Consider the following 19,508-nt stretch of genomic DNA (forward strand, 5'->3'; position numbering starts at 1 on the left):
TACAAAAATTAGCCAGGCGTGGTGGCGTGCATCTGTAATCCCAGCTACTCAGGAGGCTGAAGCAGGAGAATAGCTTGAACCCAGGAAGCAGAGGTTGCAGTGGGCCGAGATCACACCACTGCACTCCAGCCTGGGCAACAGAGCAAGACTCCATCTTAAAAAAAAAAAGAAAAAATTATGGGCATGGTTGAATGCACCTGTAATCCCAGCTACACAGGAGGCAGAGGCAGGAGAATTTTTGGAACCCGGGAGGTGGAGGTTGCAGTGAGCTGAGATCTTGTGGCCCCTGCACTTCAGCCTGGGCGATAGAGTGAGACTCCGTCTCAAAAAAAAAAAAAAAAAAAGGGATCCGGGCAAAATGAATGGCTCACATCTGTAATCCCAGAACTTTGGGAGGCTGAGGCAGGAGGATCACCTGAGATCAGGAGTTCGAGACCAGCCTGGCCAACATGGTGAAACTTCGTCTCTTACTAAAAATACAAAAATTAGCCGGGCATGGTGGTATGTGCCTGTAATCCTAGCTACTAGGAAGGCTGAGGCAGGAGACTCGCGTGAACCCAGGAGGCGGAGGTTGCAGTGAGCTGAGATTACACCACTGCACTTCAGCAAGACTCTGTTGCCAAAAAAAAAAAAGTCCCCAGATGATTTCTGAAGCTGCTCTTGGGAGGTCAGTGCTGCTAATCATTCTTATAGGTAACATCTCCAGTACTATTTCTCAAAAGGCAGCTCACTTAACAGTAAGAAGCTACAGTTGAGGAAATAAGAACCACTTTGGGCTTTGCCATTCACTAACAAAGTGATCTTCAACATCTCTCCACATCAATTTCTTCATCTGTGAAAGGTAGAAAACACACACACACACACACACACACACACACACACACAAGGTAGAGAGGGCATTCATGAAAACTAGGTTAGATGCTGAATGTAAAAGCCTTACACAGTGCCTGGCAAGGTTAGATAATGAAAACACACTGATATATTAGGAGGGGTAGGAAGGATTAGATGACCTTAGCATCTGACAGAAGAGATGGATAAAAACTGTGTTTTCTATTTGAACTCTGTATAGTTCTCAAAATCCAGGAGAAGACACATTAGACGCTTCCTATTAGGGCAGTTAGATAGTATCTAGCATTTCAAAAGAAATAGCTGAGCTTCAGGATAGTAACTACGTTCGAAGCTGTGGAATCCTTTCAGGCTCCTAGCTGTAGGTCACCTCTGGGTCAGGGCCAAAGGCCTATTAGCCATAGCTGAGATGAAGATGACTAATATTATAACAACAACTATTCATATTATCCAATCAAATTTTCCTGTTTTAATTCCATAGTCATAAAACAAATTTTTCAATTCATAATCTGGCTTTTCAAACAAATTTTTTTCCTAGATCAGTGTCTCAACTATTCTAGTCAAAGCAATTATATTTCTCACTATAACTTAAGTTCTACAGAAAATCAAGCTTTAAGTCCCAAGACATCTACTGTTTGTAATGATTAACTTACCTCCCAGGCATTTAAAATGATACTAAGGGCACATTATCCTTGAGTGGACTGAGGACACACTACCTTTGGGAGGACTAAGAAAAATAATTACTAAAGTTCTTTTCTGTAGGTTTAATTCTCTCCATAGAACAAACTGAAAAAGGCTGCATGAATTAACATTCCAGTTTACAAGTCTTTTGCAAACTTAGTTACAAAGGATTAGTCCAATGGCCTCTAGGTTCAATGATAAGAGAGATCGTAGACCTTGACTTCACAAACGTATAAACTGGCTTATCTCATCATATGTTCTAAAGAATGACTATACTTTAGCGTCATACAGGAGACAGACTTCCCCCCTAAAACTCTGTGTAGAGGTAATTTATATTTTATTTATACTAAAAAGGCAACATTCTACTTAATATAGCTCCATTTCAAAAATTTTAATAGGTCAAAATTGTGTTTTATTATATTTAATATATTCATCAGAAATATTATATTTTGAAATTTCATAAATTCTTTCTAAAATCTACCTGAAAGAAATAAAATTTCATGGGGCCTACAGATTTTAGATCAGAATAAAGGCAAAGGAGCAAAGCAGCTGAATTAAAACTCAATGGGGCCGGGCCCGGTGGCTCACGCCTGTAATCCCAATACTTTGGGAAGCCAAGGTGGGTGGATCACCAGGTCAGGAGTTCAAGACCAGCCTGGCCAACGTGGTGAAACCCCATCTCTACTAAAAAATACAAAAATTAGCCGGGTGTGATGGTGTGCGCCTGTAATCCCAGCTACTCAGGAGGCTAAGGCAGGAAAATCGCTTGAACCCAGGAGGCAGAGGCTGCAGTGAGCTGAGATTGTGCCACTGCACTCCAGGCTGGGCAACAGGGCGAGACTCAGTCTCAAAAAAAAAAAAAAAAAAAAAAATTCAATAGAACTCGAAAACATTTCCCATCCACAGAAACTTTTGTAGATTTTTTTTCAGTTTCCCATTTAATGTCCTACTGAAATCTTATTCAGCATCTTACTTCATTGCTGAAAAAAATGACATACCTCTCCTAACTCAACAATCACAATTTTTTTATAAAACACAAGTTTCATGTTTATTCAAAGAAAAAAATTTGGAAACATTTAGCTTTCATATTATCATAAAGCTTTTATAATCTAATACTGAGAAAGATGTTTGAGGGAGGGAGGGAGGAGGAGCCAAGCAACCATAAGTCCGGGATTAAAATGACTCTGTGGAGAACAATGAAGTTGGTAGGATACATTCCCCAGAGACTGAAGTCTACTAATGGCAATACTTAGAAAAAAATTTTAGAAAACTGAAATTTAAAACCAAGAAAACAGGAGCGGGAAATTGATAATGATAAAAGGAGAGGTGAGATTTAAAGTAACTTGATTTACCCACTACAAAGAAGAGATATAAAGTGAATCTAAGTGAAGCAAAGTAGGTTAAAGAAGTTTCAGGATTTTGAGAATGAATACATATTATTTGTTCCTGTTGTAGAAAACAGAAATCTCCTATGTGGTTTCCAAATTAAAAGTTTGTATGTAGCTTTATATTGTAGGAATTATTAAGAAATTATTTTAGGCAGATAGAGAGGAAAAGGGTCCTTAAGTTTTCATTTTTTAAAGCATCTCCAGAAAAGTTTCTTCCCTGGCTCTTAGAGACAGGCCAGCACCCTTTGACATGCAAATGCAGGCCACTAGAAACTGGATCTACCCAAACCTGGCAATACCCGCGCTCTTCTTCTTGCCGCACTCTTCTTCTTGCCGTTGCCCCACATGTTCCTGGCGACATGGCCGCCCCCACATATTCCCACGTGTGTAGAACATCATGGCGCCCTGTATTTGCATATTAACAGGCTAGGGTGGGAGGGCCCGTTTTTTTTTTTTGCAGGCTATGTGAATGACATGCCTGGTCAAACCAATTCCCTGAGCCCTATGCAAATCAAACACTGACTCCTCCAGCCTCTTCATATACCTGACTGGTATCCATGGCAGGTGGGGTTCCCTCTCTTAGCTTTGAAGTCGCCTCCCTCTGTCTCTGCACAGGAGAGTTTCTTCTTTCTTTCTTCCCCTTTCTTTCTTGACTATTAAACGCCCTGCTCCTTAAAACTGCTCCACATGTGTCCATGTCGTTTTTTTTCTAATTCGACCCAAGAGGAAGAACCTGGGGTTCTCCACCCATCGGAGCCATATCAATATTTTGGTTAGCAGTCCCAATAGGAAAAGAAACTGAAAGATACTTACTATAGTAACCATATAATACAGTGTCCTCAATCTGTCTGCTGACATTAGCATTAGCCCAGTCCTAGGATAAAAGGAAACAATAGAAATATTAATGAAACATCCATTTGCCTAACAATTAAGAGTTAGGTTTTAATACAACTGAATATCACTTCCAAAATCTATCCACTCAAATAAAAACAATCTATGCCTTCAATAAGTGAGAGACAGACAACAGACAAATTTCAGTGTGTAAATGCTGAGATAAGACAACACAGTTCTGGGAAAACACAAAGACAAAAGGCACCTAACTCAGACTGAAGATCAGGAACGGCTTCTGATCCTGGGAGGATCAGAATGATCTCAGGGAAACAGAGAAAACAGTAGGAAGGAAAGAAGGGAGAAAAGAACGTACACAGAACGTTTGAAAAAGAACTTCAAGAAGCTAAATATAGATTCAACTGAGCTTTTGGAAAGGTAAGAGAAAGCAGATGGAGAGAGGGAAGAGAAGGACATATATGTCAGGGGCTTGTGAGTCATGCTAAGTATTTTGGACTTTGTCCTAAAGGCAATGGAAAATAGTGATGAATTTTAAGGAGAGATTAACAAACCTGATTTGTACTTCAGAAAGAACATATTTGAGCATATTATACATTTTTTTAAAAAACCTACAAGAAAAATCAGTCTAATCTCCTTTGCATTCATCCCACATAAGTGTTGTTCAAATTACTAAACTTAGAAAATATAATTCAAATTAATCTTTTCCAATAGAAAAAAAAAAACTATACCCTATAATGTCAGAACTGAGGTACAATGTCAAGTCTTTTGGCCTATATTCTAAATTCTGTGCATGTGAAAAATTAAACCTGGAGAATCTAAAGGACTTATCACTGCTATTAAGTATAAAGTACAATTTAGAATCCAGGTCAATTTTTTATAAACACTTTAAGAGCTCAAGTCAGTGTCAACATTCTACAAGTGCTCTTAAAAAAGGGCATCAATATTTAATTCTCTTAAGATAATTTAGGAGTTTTCTTTTCTTTTCTCCTTTTTTGCCCATAAACACCTCTAGCAATGAGTAGCTACAAATTTCTTGCTGACAAACGTCTAAAAGATCAAAAAATGTAGAAAATCCAAACTTACTTCTACAAACAAACCCTTAATAGGCCAAATAGAAAAATGTATGTTAATCATATAAAAAATAAATCATAGGATATAAAAAATTTAATAAATGGAAAGTCACCTGTTCCCACATGTAAAGATTGTAAATACCAACTGCTATCCAAATTAATCTTGAAATTAATATATATCACCAATCGAAATCCCGCTGTGCTAGGAGGTAGAGTGTATTTCGAAATCCCGTTGTGCTAGGAGGTAGAGTATATTAACATATTCATTCTAAAAATCATCTGAAAAAACAAGCTAGGGCCACAAATACATTTGAAAAAGACCAACAAGGAGGAATTTCCCAATTACTATCCTTTACTAATAAAACGTGAAAATCTACTATTATATAATCTTTCACCTACCTATTGGCAAAATTTAAAACAATAGCATCCAGTAATGTCAAAATGTGGAGGGAAAACCATCTGCTACACATTAAGATAGTCTACCATGTAGACATTCTTTATTGAATCAATCCTAAAAATATTCACACAAATTAGGATGGATAGTAGTACATAGATATTTTATTCATTGGACAATACTACTTGTCCAACAAATTACCTCAGGAGCTCTTACAAAGTGATAAGCTAGCCCAAGTGGGCCCTTCCTTTCCCACACAGCAGGAGCTGTACCAAATTCCATTACTCATGGGACTAAGAGACCCAAAGTCTCCAGGTGTTCAGCAATTGGTATGTCCTAGCACTCAGTGAACCACTTGTACCTACTCAGCTCATATTCCTTGGCACCCAAATCCAAGGTGTTTATTCTACCTGCAAGACCATTCTTAAGAGGCCAGGTATGGTGGCTTACATCTGCAATCCCAGCACTCTAGGAGGCTGAGGCAAATGGATTGCTTGAGGTCAGGAGTTTGAGACCAGGCGTGGTAGCACACACCTGTAATTCTAGCTTCTTGGAAGGATGAGGAATGAGAATTGCTTTAACTTGGGAGGCAGAGGTTGCAGTGAGCCAAGATCATGCCACTACACTCCAGACTGAGCAACAGAGCAAGACTCTGTCTCAAGAAAAAAAAAAAGAGAGAGAGAAAACACTAGGAGGTTATACACCTCTACTAAAGCACCTGCACTTTGGGAGAGTTTCTCTCTTTGCATAAGTAAGTTATAAAAGAACCTGAGCACTTGCTGACCCTTGTCAGGGTAAATTAGAGCCTGTACCAAGCAACATTTATTGGTTTTTGCCCAAGAGTCCTTTACCCAACAATATTCGGTGTAGGGTCATTTAAAATATTTTTTAAAAGAAAAATGAAACTGGAGACAATCTAAATGCCAGAATAGAAATAGTAAAATTTACTACTGTACATGCATAACATAGAATAACATGTTGATATTAAAAACAATGAGACCTATATAAACTAGCATAGATAGATATCCATGAAGCACTTTTGAGTAGGGGGAAACAGAACAAATCACAACCAAAAGTTTTAACACATGTAATCTTTGTCTAACAAAAGTAATGAAAGAAATACCCAAACATATTATAGAAAAAATGAAAAGAAAATGTAAGTAGTGCTTACCACACAGAATGGGAAAGCATTGGGGAGAATTCTGTACAATCATTGAAAATTTTTCCATCAATGATTCAAGTATCCAAATGAGTATGTACATAATCAAAGCTTCAATTCCTAAGAGCTGTGCTTCTTTAGTGATTGCTTCTATATCAAAACAGAAGTTTAAAAGTATTTTTGTGGGTTTTGTTTTGTTTTTGAGACAGGGTCTCACTCTGTCACCCAGGTTGCAGTGTAGTGGCATGAGTATGGCTCACTGCAGTCTAGACCTTCCCGGATTCAGGTGATCCTCCCACCTTCAGGTTTCCAAGTAGCTGGGACCATAGGTGCACACCACCGTGCCCAGCTAATTTTTGTATTTTTTGTAGAGACTGGGTTTCACCACGTTGCCCAGGCTGGTCTTGAACTCCTGGATTCAAGTGATCTGCCTGCCTCAGCCTCTAGGTTTATAGGTGTGAGCCACTGTGCCTGGCCTAAAAGGATTTTGAAGATGAGCAAATTAAGAGCAATGTATCAATGGGCCAGAGAATAATGACAACCATCTTTTTTTACTTATTATATGTTATACAAACTTCCCACCAATTTCCAAGACAGCCCCAGGAGGTAGTAATGTCTCCACTGAGAATCACTTAAAAATTAGTTTGAAATTGGACAAAATCCCAATCTCAAAAAAAATATTAAAAATACAAAGTCTGAAGGTTAACGTGAAGCAAAAGAATCATTGAAATCTAGCATCTTTTACTCTATAAGGATCTTTTGCCTCACCAGTTCTTGTAGCAACAAGAGTATTGCTGTTACTATTTTAAAGCTACAAATATGTGTAAGATATACAATATCACTCAAGTACTATTAGTGTATTTGGCTTTTACATACTCTCTTGCCTCCAAGATACTTGATGTATTGTCAAGAGAGCTTAGTTTGTAAAACTTTCCTTCTAATTTTGGGAACCACTATGACCCTGATATGTTTTATAAACTATTGCCTCTCAAAGTAGAAACTAAAAGGAACTTCAGAGTCATTTAGGACACAAAAGGAATGTGAGACAATCAAGAACTAAATAAAGAATATTAAAGAAGAATATTTCAGAAGACAAGGATATGAATTCCATAGAACAAGAATGTAATTGGTGGCATATGTAAATTCCATTCCCCATTTTTCAAGTTGACTTTTGAAACCTGCTGCATAACCCAAAACTCCAACATGATTCTCTTCACTTTTACCTGGTAACTTCACCATAAAAACAGTGGTTCTCATTCAGGAGCCATTTTGATCCCCATGGGGCATCTGACAATGTCCAGAGACATGGTGGGCAGAGTCAGTATGCTACAGGCATCTAGGAGTTAAGAAGTCAAGGATGCCACTAAACACCTACAATTCACAGGGCAGGCCCCCATAACAAAGAATTACCCAAGGCAAAATGTCCATGATTGAGAAATACTGACTTAGAGGTCTCTAAAATAATATGTAGTCCCAAGACAGCTCACTCAACTTACTATTAAATCTAAAACCTACCTCCATTTGTATCCAAATTCTAGACCTTCCTTACTCTGAAGTACCCATACTCCTATTACACCCAACCCTTTCACTTTGAGAACCCTCTTCCTCTGGAGGAAACTGCACCTGCAATGATACCTTCTGATGCCTCAAAAATTCTTCTCACTCTACTGAATTCTAAAGTATACAAATTCTAGTAACTACTAAACACAAAGAGATACACAACCACCACAAATAAAAACACCTCTACTAACTCCTCTTCTCACTTTCCTAGAGAACAAAAACTTCCTGAAAAGTTGTCAGCATTCCTTATCACTTCTTCCTTACTTCTCTGTTCATATCTAACCCACTCAACCTAACCACCCTACTGTTCTGCTGAAATTATTCTTCATGGTCACCACTGATCAAAGCCACCAATCACTTCTCTACCCAACTCACTTCACCTCTCAACACCACTGGAAAAAGCTATCATTCTTTCTTTCCAAAACACATTATTCTGATTTCCATAAAGCCTCTCTCTTCTGTTTTTCTTATCTCTCACGTTGCAGATTCTCCCCTTCAGCTGACCTTCTACACAACAGAGAACTCCAGTCCTCGGTCCAATGTCAAGGCTTCTCTGACTACTCAGTCTTCCCAGCTCCTAGTCAGTCCATAACTGTAGATTTCATCCATATGTTGCTTCCCAAATACTTCTCTCCAGCACTAAGCTCTTCACAGAGCTTCAACTCCCTATGTAACACCTCCACCTGGATAGATAGTACAGTACACACTTTGAAGATAGCCTGTACAAACTATAACTCTTTTCTCTACACCCCCTCACTTGCCCGTGCACACATGCATATGCCCTCTTATTCCTCCAGGTTTCCCTATTTCTCTAAGGTATACAAAAACCTAGGCATCGGTGCTCCAATTTTCTTTTTCCTTCACCTGTCCCCCTATATCTAATCTATAAGCAAATCCCAGCAGCTCTACCTCTAAAATACATGCCAATTTTAATCATTTTTCTCCACTAGCACCACTCTAGCCCAAGTCACCTTTATCTTTTACCTTCATTAACTTCATATTGCAGTTAGGAGAAAATCTAAACTTATTAATATGACTTAGAAGTCATAAACAAGCTGGCTCCTGCCTTATTCTGGATCTCAGCTTTTACCAAAGCAAAACCCTCAACAACACACATCAGCCAAATAAGCCAAGTTCATCCCGGCCTAAAGACCTCTATATTTGCTGCTGCTTCTCCCTAAAGGCTCTCTCCCTCTGGCTCTTTACTAGATTGGCTCCTCATCCAGGTATCATGGCAAGAAACCTCAGCAGCTTTGCCCCTCTCCAAAACACTCATAACCTGACTAGACTCTCATATCAATCTGTTATATTTCCTCATAGAATTTATCACTATAAAGTGACCTTATTTTATTTGTTGACTATTGATCTAGCATTGCAGATTAAGCTCCATAAGAAAAACAACCTCATTTGCCTTAACAATTAATCTCCAGTACCTACAATTGTCAGGCACATACTACATACTTAGTATTAAGTAAATAAACATAATTAAGGTTCAATAAAAAGCACAAAGTTCTAAGATACAATTCCCACCAGCTGAAATTAGGAATGAGGGAGCAGTAGAGTTTAGCTCAGACATCTAATAACAGGCCATAAAGATATTCATAATTAGGGAACAGGAGTAAGATGTGAACAAACACCAAAACATTAAACATTTTCATGACATACCTTAATATTAACTAAATTTTTTATGTTTACATGTTGCATAAAAGAAAGAATATTTATTCATATTAGTGTCAATTTCTTTTTTCTTTTCCATTGGATCAGTATATTTCATGTATATCCCCATCCAATGTTATTGGCCAACTATCAAAGACTGTTAAAGAGAGCACTTCCAGCTGTACTCTAAAAGGTTCTTTTTTGTTATCTAAAAAGTTAATTGTTTTAGAAAAAAGCTAGAAACAAATTATCTAGCTAAAATTATTAATAATGCCATATGTTGAAAGAAAGGTCAACAGAAACAACTCAGGCATTATAACATACCCCTGCCATAAGAAGGCAGAGAAAATTATAGGAGGGTAACTAAAACAAAAATAAACTAGCAATGACTGCCTGCTCACAGAAAAGTCTGGGCACCTTCTGTTTTTAAGAAAAATGTTAGAAATCATTGATATGTGGAGTTTCAAATCATTATACTTTGCAAGCCAAGTCCATAATTAGAGAGAGGCTTCAAAATATTTGAGGTGGAAGCAGAGAAAGTTAGAAAATGCATATATTCATTTAGGAATTTCAAATGCACATTGTAAATATCAGTATACGTTAGCATTCATCATGGAAAACAATGTCAACTTGTACTTTTATCTTTACAAATAAGGTTGGAATAGACTAAAACCACGTTGGTATCCTTTTTACTCTGACTACATTTATAATCGTGGCATGAAGTTTGAAGGATTAATTCTTAAACACTTAAACTTATCTTTCACTAGGCACCTGAATTCAGCAATAACTTTGGGGAAAAAACTATTGTCTAGAGTTTGCAAAATGTTTTCAAAATTTTTTTCAGTTCTACTCTTTGAGAATCAGCAAATAGTCCAGTTTCAAATAAAAACTCATGAATTGCACTAATCCTCACCAAGCCCCCCAAAATGAGAAGGGAAAATACAGACACACAGAATGTTTCAAGGTATCAACAAAATCACCAAGAAAAAACTGAGACATTATCTAAGCTAAAAACAAACAGAACTAGAGACAACTTAGTAATGAAAAGTAGGAAAGGCTAGGCACAGGGGCTCACAGGGGCTCCCAGCACCTTGGGAGGCCAAGGCGGGTGGATCGCCTGAGGTCAGGAGTTCGAGACCAGCCTGGCTAACATGGTGAAATCACATCTCTACTAAAAACACAAAAAATTGGCCGGGCATGGTGGTGTGCATCTGTAATCCCAGATACTCAGGAGGCTGAGGCAGGAGAATTGCTTGAACCCGGGAGGCAGAGTTGCAGTGGGCCAAGATCGCACCATCACACTCCAAACTTGTCAACAAGAGTGAAACTCTGTCTCAAAAAAAAAAAGGAGAAAAAAAAGAGAACCAAGAATTGATGAATAACTAATATCCTAATAATGAAACAAAGTTTTAAAAAGTAGAGGGAAAAACTTTAACAGATTTTTTTCCTCCTTCTAAATATTGGTATAACATTTAGATTTAACAAATATAAAGTAAGTGTGTTAACTACAGTCATATTTTTTATTTTAGGGCACATGTATTAAAACAAGCACCCTAAATTTTTATAGTTAATATTTTTGCTTCTTTAGTGAATGCATTCTTAAAATCTTGCTCAAACAAGTATAATGCAATCTCATAGATTTAAATATCAAAAACAAAGAAACAAAACAAACCTATTTCCCAGGAAGTGACCACTAATTTAAGCATGGGCCCAAAACAATACTTAATCTAATAGAAAGTTCATAATTTCATGAAAATACTTTAGAAATTTAAAGATGAAATGTTTTCCTACAAAATCTAAATAAATCAAACATCCTCAATTCTAAACTAAAAAAATATCCAATTCAAACAATAATTATACCAGGGATAATTATATTACCTCCAGACATTATAATACATGCATATACATATATATCATTATCTATTTAAAAGTAACAGCTTTTAAAGACAAAAATATCCTAGAAATTTATAATTACGTACTGTACATGGGGAATTACACTACACTATTTTAAAATAAAAAGAATATCCAGAAATTCTGAAAATGTCAAAATCTTTTATCTAAGAAACACAGCTATATACAGAGTCACAAGAAATTAAACATTTTTATAGAATGTAATTCTAAAATGACACTTATTTCTCAGAGAAAATGACCTCATAATGTTACAATCAACCATTTAATTATCTATGTCTAACATTATTAAAAGTGCATTCTTCTTGCCCAATAATAAAAAGCAGAGAAAACCCAACGATACCAGTAAAATTAGTCATCTTCTCTAGAAATGTTTCAACCCAAAATATAAAATGTGAATTAAGTTTATATTTTGAAAAAATGTAGACTCACTGGTAGATACCCCATTTACTGAGCTACCTGAAAGTATCTCTTCCTTGTTTAGAAGCCATCTTCCCAAGAAACCTCATGAACAAAGCTCTCTGGAACCAGACTGCGGAGCTTCAAATCTCAACTGCAGCACTTACAGGCTATGTTACTTCACCTCTCTGAATCTTGATTTTTTACCCATGAAAACCATAGATAAAACTACTTATCTCACAGGATTGTCAGAGAGATCAAGGGAAGCTACTAAACGTAAACCACTTAAAATAGAGTCTGACACACAGCAAATAGTCAATAGATGTTAGTTACTATCTTCATAACATTATAATGTTTGGCACACACTAAGTGCTCAATTAAAAACTGCTAAATAAATGGTGTACAGGAAAAAAATGTGGTTTTCATAGCAATCAGAATATATCTAATTGCCACAGTAATCAGAATAAATTTAAACCTAACTACAAAAATATTTTCAAATTATTTACCCCATTTGGACCAGGCATGGTGGCTCATGCCTGCAATCCCAGCACTTTGGGAGGCTGGGCAGGTGGATCACTTGAGGCCCGGAGTTTAAGACCAGCCTGGCCAACATGGCGAAACCCCATCACTACTAAAAATACAAAAAGAACTAGCTGGGCATGGTGGCTGCCCGTCTGTATTCCTAGCTACTTGGGAGGCTGAGGGACGAGACTCGCTTGAACCCAGGAGGCAGAGAGGTTGCAGTGAGCCGAGATCACGCCACTGTACTCCAGCCTGGGCAACAGAGTGAGCCTCTATCTCAATAAAATAAAAAAATACATAAAGTATAAAATAAAATAAAATAAAAATTATTTACCCAATTTACCCCAATTCAGGAAGTTATTTTGTAATCATGCATTATTAAGATAACTGAAATACTATTTCATTCAAATATTTAAGTACTAAAGCTAAATACTGGGGCTACAACAAACTATAACGACAGTTTCTGAGTCATAGAAGCTTAAGCTAGTAAGAAACTTAAAAGTAATTTGCATAATTTAAAGGAAACTCAGAAACCTTTAGTCCACACCCTTCAATTTTAAAATGAGGAACCTCAAGTCCAGAAAAGTTAAGTGGTTTGGCTAAAGGTCCGCAGCTAGACAGTTAAGGGTCAAGACTAGAACTCAGGTCTTATAATTGCCAGCCTAATTCACTACACCATACTGACTCAAAGGACTCAATATGAAACAGAGATTAGGATCCCGATCTGCCACTAACAAAAGCCCTTCTAAATTATGTACTTATTGCATTAATGCAAATCAAATAAGCTTCAAGGGAGTTATGAGCAGCAAGAAATATATAACCTATTATGATTACTTGAAGCACTTGCAAGGTTGCTGAATTAATAGTTTTTATGTCAGTTGAAAGTCTACTTCTAATCTATCAGGTTAGATGTCACATTCTCAGCCTCTATGTTGTATTTCCATTCTCATTCATTCCCAGACACAAAAATAAAACATAATATATATCGGACTGCTCACTGTGCCAGAAAGTTGAAAGGAAAAAAAAAATCTGCAAAGTAAGATTATATTTACCTTAAATGTACCATTTTGATTTTTCATGTAAGAAACCAAAAATATATCCACTGGTAGAAGTGCTGATGTGATAAGTGCAATTGCTAGAGAAAAAATTGCTGTTATGGTGGAGACAACTTCACTTTCCCGCCGACTTTGGTATTTACGAACATATATCCAGCAGAATGCCAAAATAGCCTGAAATAGAACAAAAAGAGATGTTTGTTACTACCCAATATATTTTCTCTGACTTTTGCACATGTTTGAAAGTTTTTAGCAGGAAATCTTATGTGAAGTAAAGGTTATTTTAGTTTTGTAAGGTAAGCCTACCATCCTTAAAAACTTGTCCAAGATGTATAATTTTCAAAGCCTATTTCATGAATGCAGTACATCACGTAGGCATACACACACAATACTATTAATAACAGTGCTCAGTTACATATTTCCTCACCCAACACAGTGCAAACATTAATGGTTTCACACATCACAGTTATAACTAGCTTTGAATATTTTTTCCCTGTAGATTTTTCCAACCTAAAAGAGATATGAGTAGAAGCTGTTCTATTTTAGGCTTATTACTGAAGCATTACAGAATATAACTTGGATGAAAATTAACTTCTGACCTGTTCTGACAGTTCAAGAATAGCATTGAGCTAAAGATTAACTGCCAGTAATCGCCATGCAATTATCATATTATAATTTAAATTTTAAAGAGCATTAAACAAAGAAAAGTCAATGCTGAAAATGGATACATGTGCACAGCAAGGAGCTTTCCAGTGAAAAAAGTTCACTCAGAGATAGAGGTTGACATCTCTAGTTAGCCAAGGGTGTGGACCAAGCTGGTTAAGACCCACTGGACCCAACATGGCAATGGATTTGACCTAGGCTTCACCTAGGACCTCATTATATGCTCATTAACATGCTCAATCACACACCTACCAGCACCATGGCAGTTCCGAGACCACTCATATTTGATGCAAAAATGGGTGGCACCATAATTTCAAGAAGTCTCTACCTTTTTCCCAGGAATTTTCATGAATATATCCCTTGGATAAAGAAACCCATAAATGTAGAAACTCCAAACCTCATTGAGCGTCTCTCTCATAAGAATGCCCACAAGAGTGTGTACTTTCCCTTTAATAAATCTCCATACTTGCACTATTTTCTGACTTGCCCTTTAATGTGTTCTCATGACAGTGTCAAGCACTTGAAAACCAGCTAGGGTTGAGATCCCACCAGTGTTTGGGGATCTCCCTCAGCCCACCGGTATCACCCTGACAACCACTATCTGTTTTCTGTCCCTTTCTAGAGTATCATAATGCCTTCACATACTATGTTGTCTTTTCAGTCTGGCTTGTGTCATTTGGCACAGAGCATTTAAAACCCATCCAAGTTGCTGCATGTCATTCCTTCATACTGCTGGTCTTTCAGCTGGTGACAGAACAGCAAGAAAAAATTGAGAAGGGAGTTAAGATTTTGGCACAAACAAACAAAAAGGATCTAGGCTCAAATTCTTGATTTGGGGAAATTTATTTTTCATAAAATGTTCCTTTATATTAAGATTTGAATGAGCTTGTTTTTAAAGGAATTCACAAATATTTTTAACATTCCCCAAATTTATTTTGAAGTCTTTAAAAGCTGAGCCTCATCTTTCTATCCTTAGCAGTATCTGACACAAAATGTTCCAATAAATTTTTTATTGGATTTCAAGAATGAAAGAAAATCTGAATTTTGTAGGTATTACTACAAACAAAGAATTTTGCCAATATCAGGCAGACAAGCTGCGAAAGGGCAACCAGGCAGAAAAGTTAAGCCAGAGATTCCCAGATTTTTTGGTCTCAGAATCCCTTTATAATGGTTTTAAAACTGATAACCTTAAAGAGCTTTTTGTTCATGTTATCAATTATTACTACAATATAAAATAAAACCAAGTAGCCTCATCAATAGGAATAGTTCTTTCATAACAAGCTTTAAAGATTAAACGAGATATAAAGGGTTTACCATAGTGGCTGGCCATAGTAACTACTTAACAAATAGTAGTTATTAGAGCATTTGATAAAAGAAACAAATATATAATTCTGTTAACAATTATAAAAGTCCCCCCAGCTTCTCCCAAAAGATTCAAAATAAACTGGTCTAAACAGAGATTTTTAAAACTCCCCAGGTGGTTCTGATGAAAGGTCAAGGTTGCGAACCACTGGGGCAGAAGAAGGAATGAGAAGAGATGAATCTTTATTAAACTACTGAGAATACATGATATACCGTCTGGGATCTTATTAAACTGCAGATTCTGATTCAGTAGGACTGGGGTCACATAGTTGGTATTTCTAACAAGTTCCCAGATGATGCCCACACTTTAAGGAACAAGAATAAATTCGCTTTACAAAAACGGAGAGTCTCCTACTGTAATGGCAAATACAATTTAAAGGTGGTGTGAGCCAAATTACAGAAGACATTGGGGCTAGACAGAACAGTTTAGATTTCATATAGCAAAGACAGACATAGTTAGATTACATGCATGAGGGACCAAATCTAACAATTCTTTATGTGGGAAGAAGCTGAAGTCCATTCTTTTTGCCCAAGATGACAAAAGCAGACAACATTCATGTCCTGAATTTTTTTTTTTTTTTTTTTTGAGACAGGGATTCCCTCTGTTGCTCAGGCACTATCAGAGCTTGCTGCAACTGCCTGCGAGAACCACCTCCTGGGCTCAAGCAATCCTCCCACCTCAGCCTTCCAACTAGATGGAACCTCAGGCATTTGCCACCTGGCCCGGCTAATTTTTTGTATTTTTAGTAGGGATGGGGTTTTGCCATGTTGCCCAAGCTGGTCTCGAACTCCTGAGCTCAAATGATCCACCTGCCTCAGCCTCCCAAAGTGCTGGGATTACAGGTGTGAGCCACCACACCTGGCCCATGTCCTGAATCTTTAGTAGATGACTGGCAGAAGTTCTCCAAGTGTGAAATCCCTAGGCCCTGGTAGTCCCCAGAATCCTCTGTGGAAATTCAGAAGTTGAAAACTATTCTCATAATAAATACTAAGATGCTACTTGCCTTTTTCACTGTGCTGGCATTTGCACTCATGGTTCATAGCCACAGTGGGTAAAACTACTGGTGCATTAGCGTGACTCAAGACAGTGGCACCAAACTGCACCAGTAATCATTGTATTCTTCACCACAAGCTCAAAAAGGGACAATTTAAATTAAGACGGTGCTTCCCAAAGCAGTATAAATTCATTTTATTGAAATTCAACCCTTGACTCTTTTTAATACTTTGTGGGGTAAAATATGAAGCATGCATACATAAAGTCCTTCTGTTGCATACCAAGATGTGATGGCCATCTCCAGGAAAAGTTTAGAGTTAAAAGCTAAAACAACCACTCTTCAAGGAACACCATTTTTACTTGAAAGAACAATCATCAAACTATGGTTATTCAGACTTCGCTTTTTGGCAGATTTTGTCAAATGAACAAAGGGAACCTATCACTTAAAGAAAAACTGACAGTATTTGATACTAATGATAAGAGTCAAACTTTCAAATGAAAACTGGAGTTTGAAAGACTTAACATCCACAACTATAAGCTTGACAACTCTTCAATACTTAGAATTTTCAGAGACATTTCTGACAAGATCAGTTGCAATTTAATGAAATGTGATATTTTGATATTGTGTAGTGAAATGTATCCATATTTAAAAGATGTGCATAATCAGTAAACCAATATTTTCTAAGTGGCCATAGCATCATAGTACAAAACCATGCATGGGTAAAAGATCCTTTCAAAGTGCAAGATGGACTAATGGATTTTAATGTAACAATGAATGAAAAGCTCATCAATAGGGTTTCAGATTCCACCTTGCAATTGACCTTTAAGAATCTTCCACTTGTTGGGCTTTGGTGTAGGATCAAAAAACATCCACAATTATCTGAAAAATGCTCCTCTGTTTCTGACTACCTATCATTGCAGCTGTATTTTCTTCATATATTTCGACCAAAATAACATACCCCAAAAAACTGAATGTAGAAGCCAACATAAGAAACCAGCCTTTCTTCTAATAAACTAGGATTTAAAGAGATTTGCAGAAATGTAAACAAGAGTCCTTCTTCCTAATGCTCTTATCCACGCCAACATTCAAGTGTCAAACTCCTAATTCCCTTGATTTTATTTGTCCTTGCTGTAATATTGCCAACTTAAATGGCTTCCCTTCTTCATCTATCCAAACTCTACCACAATTCTCATTTTCTTCCAATATTGTTGTCTATTCTCTGAAGTCCTACTTTATTTAGTCATACTTTGGCTTTCGGTCCATAAAATACATGTTTCAAGAATTTCAGTTTTCCCACCTATCTTCAGGCCCTCTTTAAAGCCATATCTTGTTTCGTTAACATCCTCTTAAAATTCACACCACTTCCGTACCGTAAATGTTTATTAATTTATAACTGCCAAGATAGTCTCACTTAACTTTCATACATTACATGTTTATTTATTTTCTTCTAAACAAACTAAATCTGATGGACTGGAAAAGCCAAAGGGGCTCTCAGAATACAGGACTGGGTGGCTGCAGAGACCACAGTCAACCTTTAGGATTTCATTTCCTCCAAGAGAGGACTAACATATTCCAGGGTAAAGGCAGTATTTTTATCTGTGACAGTGATGACAGTAACAAGAGGATCCTTTTCTTAAATTTTCACACCATTCTTTTCTTTTCTTTCTTTTTTTTTTTTTTTTTTTTTTTTAGTCTCTACTGCAAAAATTTACTAGAACATACTACATAGGTACCAGACACTGACTGGATCTGACAATTAAAGTAAAACTAAACAAGCCTGATTTCCAGAACTGGAGGTTTTTGTTTTGTTTTGCAATGCAAAAAGGTCAAAATAAATGGGAACAGAAAGTAACTACAGGCTCGGAGGATGAGAAGAGAAAATTTGAGAAGGTAGAGAGGTTATGAAAGGAAATAAATTGAACTCTCAAATAAAATAAAACAAAGGGTTTTAATATAAATAGGGAAGTAATAGCCAGGCCACTTAAGACATTTCAATCTACATTTTGCTCACTGAATATGCAGAAATAAGATCACTGGAAAAGAAAGCACCTGAGGGCAGACAGGTAGTAGTGTATACTCCGATACTGGTAATAAAGAGGGCTACAGCTACGCCCTCCACAGGTATCTACACCAATCAAAAAAAGATTTGAAGAGAATGTGACACCTGGAAGTCAGAACTAGCAACTCACGTCATCAAGGCAGAATCACACAATGGGTACAGAGGTTGGAGACTCACTAGCCCCAAGGGTAGGGAACATGGGGGAAAAAACATACAGAGAAGGCGACAAGTAAACAACGCCAGCGCCTACTTAACTTGCAAAGATCCAGCGCTGCCGACCCACACTGTGTGCCACTGTTTTACAGAGGACGAAAGGCCACTACATGCTTCTCAACCCCGAGGGTCTCCTCCGCCCCCAAACCCCACCGGCCCCATTGCCCAAATCAGGGATGACGGCAAGAGCTTCCAAAAAGGACCCTGCAACCCTAGACGTCATCAGTGAAATGAAAGCAAAAGCGACCGAAAATCGGCACCCCCCTGCCCCCGCCGCCCGCCCAAGCCCCCAACACCGAAAAGCCCTCCATAGTCCAGACTAAAAGCGGGGCGGGGCGAAGAGGGTCTCGGGGTCCCGCAAGGCCAACTGCAGGGCCGGCCCCTCCCTTCCTCCGCCAGTCCAAACATCGGGAAAACTCCAAGCGCCTCCCCTACCAGTAGTAAGAGGCCGAATATACACCAGCCGATCACCAGCTCTGCCGAGGCCGCGCCAGGAGTCGCCATCTTCGCTTCCGGTCCAGAGCGACCAGAGCGCCAGGGGTGGGGAAAGGGGAGGGGGAAAGGGGAGACAGCGCGAGGTACACTGCACTCGCGCACCCTAAAGGTTAAAAGGGCGGAGGAGGAGGAGCAAGTGGTTGCCAAGGAGACTCGACCCACTAGCGTCCCCTGGCGGCGAGCAGAGTGGAGGCGGGGCAGCAAGGACTGCTCAGGGGCGGGGCGCGTCCGGAC

The 19,508-nt window shown here is 38.0% G+C and overlaps 1 protein-coding gene across 1 annotated transcript in view; it reads right to left on the reverse strand.

The window, feature by feature from the left end:
- LMBRD1 (LMBR1 domain containing 1) overlaps positions 1 to 19,502 on the reverse strand; it is a 128,534-nt gene extending 109,032 nt beyond the window's left edge. The window contains exons 1-3 of the mRNA XM_011975038.1: positions 19,215 to 19,502; positions 13,485 to 13,661; positions 3,729 to 3,789 (exon numbers count right to left, since the gene is read on the reverse strand). Coding sequence (XP_011830428.1) covers positions 3,729 to 3,789; positions 13,485 to 13,661; positions 19,215 to 19,283 — 307 coding nt within the window. The 5' untranslated portion in view covers positions 19,284 to 19,502. The remainder of the gene's footprint in view (positions 1 to 3,728; positions 3,790 to 13,484; positions 13,662 to 19,214) is intronic.
- Between the last annotated feature and the right edge of the window lie 6 nt (positions 19,503 to 19,508).

This window comes from Mandrillus leucophaeus, unplaced genomic scaffold (genome assembly GCF_000951045.1).
Source record: "Mandrillus leucophaeus isolate KB7577 unplaced genomic scaffold, Mleu.le_1.0 Scaffold1505, whole genome shotgun sequence".
In the NCBI taxonomy this organism is placed as follows: domain Eukaryota; kingdom Metazoa; phylum Chordata; class Mammalia; order Primates; family Cercopithecidae; genus Mandrillus; species Mandrillus leucophaeus.